Raw genomic sequence first — 2,372 nt, forward strand, 5'->3', positions numbered from 1 at the left:
ATAATCAGAGATCCAGGTTCTAATTATAGTTTTCATGAACAAAAACATGCCAGCAGTTACAACTATAATAAGTTTGATCAGTATCTCCAACACAATTACTTAGCTTAGTTAGTTCCCATAAAAAACTGATAGCCGACTATATACTAACTGAATTTGAATAGGATCTGATGCATATATTTCAATTAATTCTGATTTAACAAAAGTGTTTCGAAAAGAACTTGTCATATATAACAGATTTCTCATTCAACCAACTCTTTTCCACTTCCAAAGGAATGAATAATGATACAAGGAAGAAACAAAAAGAATCTTCATAATAAAAGAAAGTGCCTTCTGTACAGATTTGTCTCAACTAATCTATCCTAGTCTCCATTAACATGATTTATTTACAGCCCATTCAACCGAGAACTGATGTTTTGGAACTCGTCCTCACTGCATGGAATTGTGAGATGTCCATTTGGATGATCATAACCAAATTCTTCTTCTGCTTGGTTTAGTAATTCTTGAAACAAAGGTTGGTTCAAGTATGATATAGGAATCACGAACCGCCTCAGGTTATCTCCAACATAGACTGCAAGATAGCCTTTTGGAACATTAGTCCGCTTGGATGAAGAAATTGATGTGGCCCGTCTAATGCTTGGTAAGCGGAAAGCCATTGTTTCTTGTTGCTCCACACAAAAAGCAATATATATTGTTCTGAAGGATTGCTGTGAGAGAAATATGTGAGTTCTATTACTTGAGGAGATGCAAATGATTTGTGTTTTGAGAGAAAACAAGATATAGTGTATATATAGTTGCCAAGGGGTTCCATTAAGCAATTCCCAAAAGAAATAATTTTGATAAGATGGGGTCTACTAGTGCCAACTGACAAAGGGATCACAAGACATCTATATTAATGCACAGGTGAAGCCTAATTCTTGTTCTTGCATTGTACTATTGACATGCTATAGACATCTCACATGTTTCTTAGGTACTGATAATGAAATGAATAAATTATTATCAGGACCTTATCTATAGATTTGTTAAAACAAAGTATTCAAATGACAGAAGTGAACTAAAATTAGGTACTTTCTACGGAGCCAATATGAACCTCACCTTTCAAGAGGAAACACCATGCGAAATTTCTCAAACCATGGGAAACATGATGCGGCATTAGACTTTATTTGCATATATATATGTCTATTTTACTGCCAGTGGAGCAATCTGTTGGCATGCTCTTGATGCATTGTCTCCTAAGTCCATTATCAATAGCTTTCAGCTTCATAATAATTCATCACACAGATATATACAGTTGGCTGTATCACCTTAGCATTGAATTGTGTTTTCAAAATGATGAAAACAATGCAGGTTACATGCATCAATCATGTCTACAAAAATATGGAGTATGCTATAAATAATGTATGAACTAACATTTAAGAAGCTAAGCTCTATTGGCCTGTTTTTGGAGAAGGTGGGGCATGCACTTAGCACTCTTAAACAATTGCTTACTCATTGTTAGAGGACTCTAAGACAGCATCATGTGATCTCTATATGTATGGTCCCCATCCTTAAACCCAAATCAAATAATGATTTCTCTTAGAGTCATAAAATCTATAAATACACTTGCTCTTACCTTCAAAATCAACAAAACTCATTGGGAATAAGCATCAATACCTGAACACATTCTTCTTATCATCTCTAGAGCTCTTGCTTTTTCTTACATACATAGAAAGATGGGTTTCCGTTTTCCTGTCATCCGAAAGGCATCATTCTCTGCTAGGCAAGCAGCTTCAAAATCTGTAGAAGTCCCAAAGGGGTATCTTGCAGTGTATGTCGGAGAGAACCAGAAGCGTTTTGTGATTCCCATTTCATATTTGAACCAACCTGCATTCCAAGACTTGTTGAGTCAAGCTGAGGAAGAGTTTGGATATGATCATCCCATGGGAGGTCTCACAATTCCCTGCAGTGAACATGTCTTCCAGTTAATCACATCTCGCTTGAATTGATGATGAATCTCACCCTATAGGACACTGATATAGATTAACATAGACATGTTGTGTACAATAGATTAGTATAGAGCATCAGAATGACATTCAAAGAGTATGTCTTCTGTTTTTTGTACGATGACAAATTGACAATGAATTAAATTCAGTTATTCAATTATTTCTGTTTATGAAATCTTTCAATTCCCCGAGCAATTATCATCTTATATGAGCAAATAAATTTGAAAGCAGGAGCAGAAAATGCCAGTAAGAGAAAGATAACTCAGTTTTGGATGAAGTTAATTTTCTGTCTTTGAACCAATATGTGCAAACGAATTATCATAAGGTTAAATAATTCCATTGAATAACACTACCATACTTCTAAAAAAAAATCTTTCTATCATACCATCGACA

General features: G+C 34.9%; 1 protein-coding gene across 1 annotated transcript; it reads left to right on the forward strand.

Moving 5' to 3' along the window:
* The first annotated feature begins 1,595 nt into the window (after positions 1 to 1,595).
* LOC112789106 (auxin-induced protein 6B) lies at positions 1,596 to 2,139 on the forward strand. The gene has a single exon (XM_025830867.3). It carries the CDS (start codon positions 1,710 to 1,712, stop codon positions 1,980 to 1,982), a length of 273 nt encoding a protein of 90 aa, XP_025686652.1. The 5' UTR covers positions 1,596 to 1,709; the 3' UTR covers positions 1,983 to 2,139.
* The last annotated feature ends 233 nt before the right edge of the window (positions 2,140 to 2,372 follow it).

Source organism: Arachis hypogaea, chromosome 3 (genome assembly GCF_003086295.3).
Source record: "Arachis hypogaea cultivar Tifrunner chromosome 3, arahy.Tifrunner.gnm2.J5K5, whole genome shotgun sequence".
Classification (NCBI taxonomy): Eukaryota; Viridiplantae; Streptophyta; class Magnoliopsida; order Fabales; family Fabaceae; genus Arachis; species Arachis hypogaea.

Excerpts from the sequence above, each read along its gene's own strand:
- LOC112789106 (XM_025830867.3), top strand. The coding sequence starts at position 1,710 with ATGGGTTTCCGTTTTCCTGTCATCCGAAAGGCATCATTCTCTGCTAGG.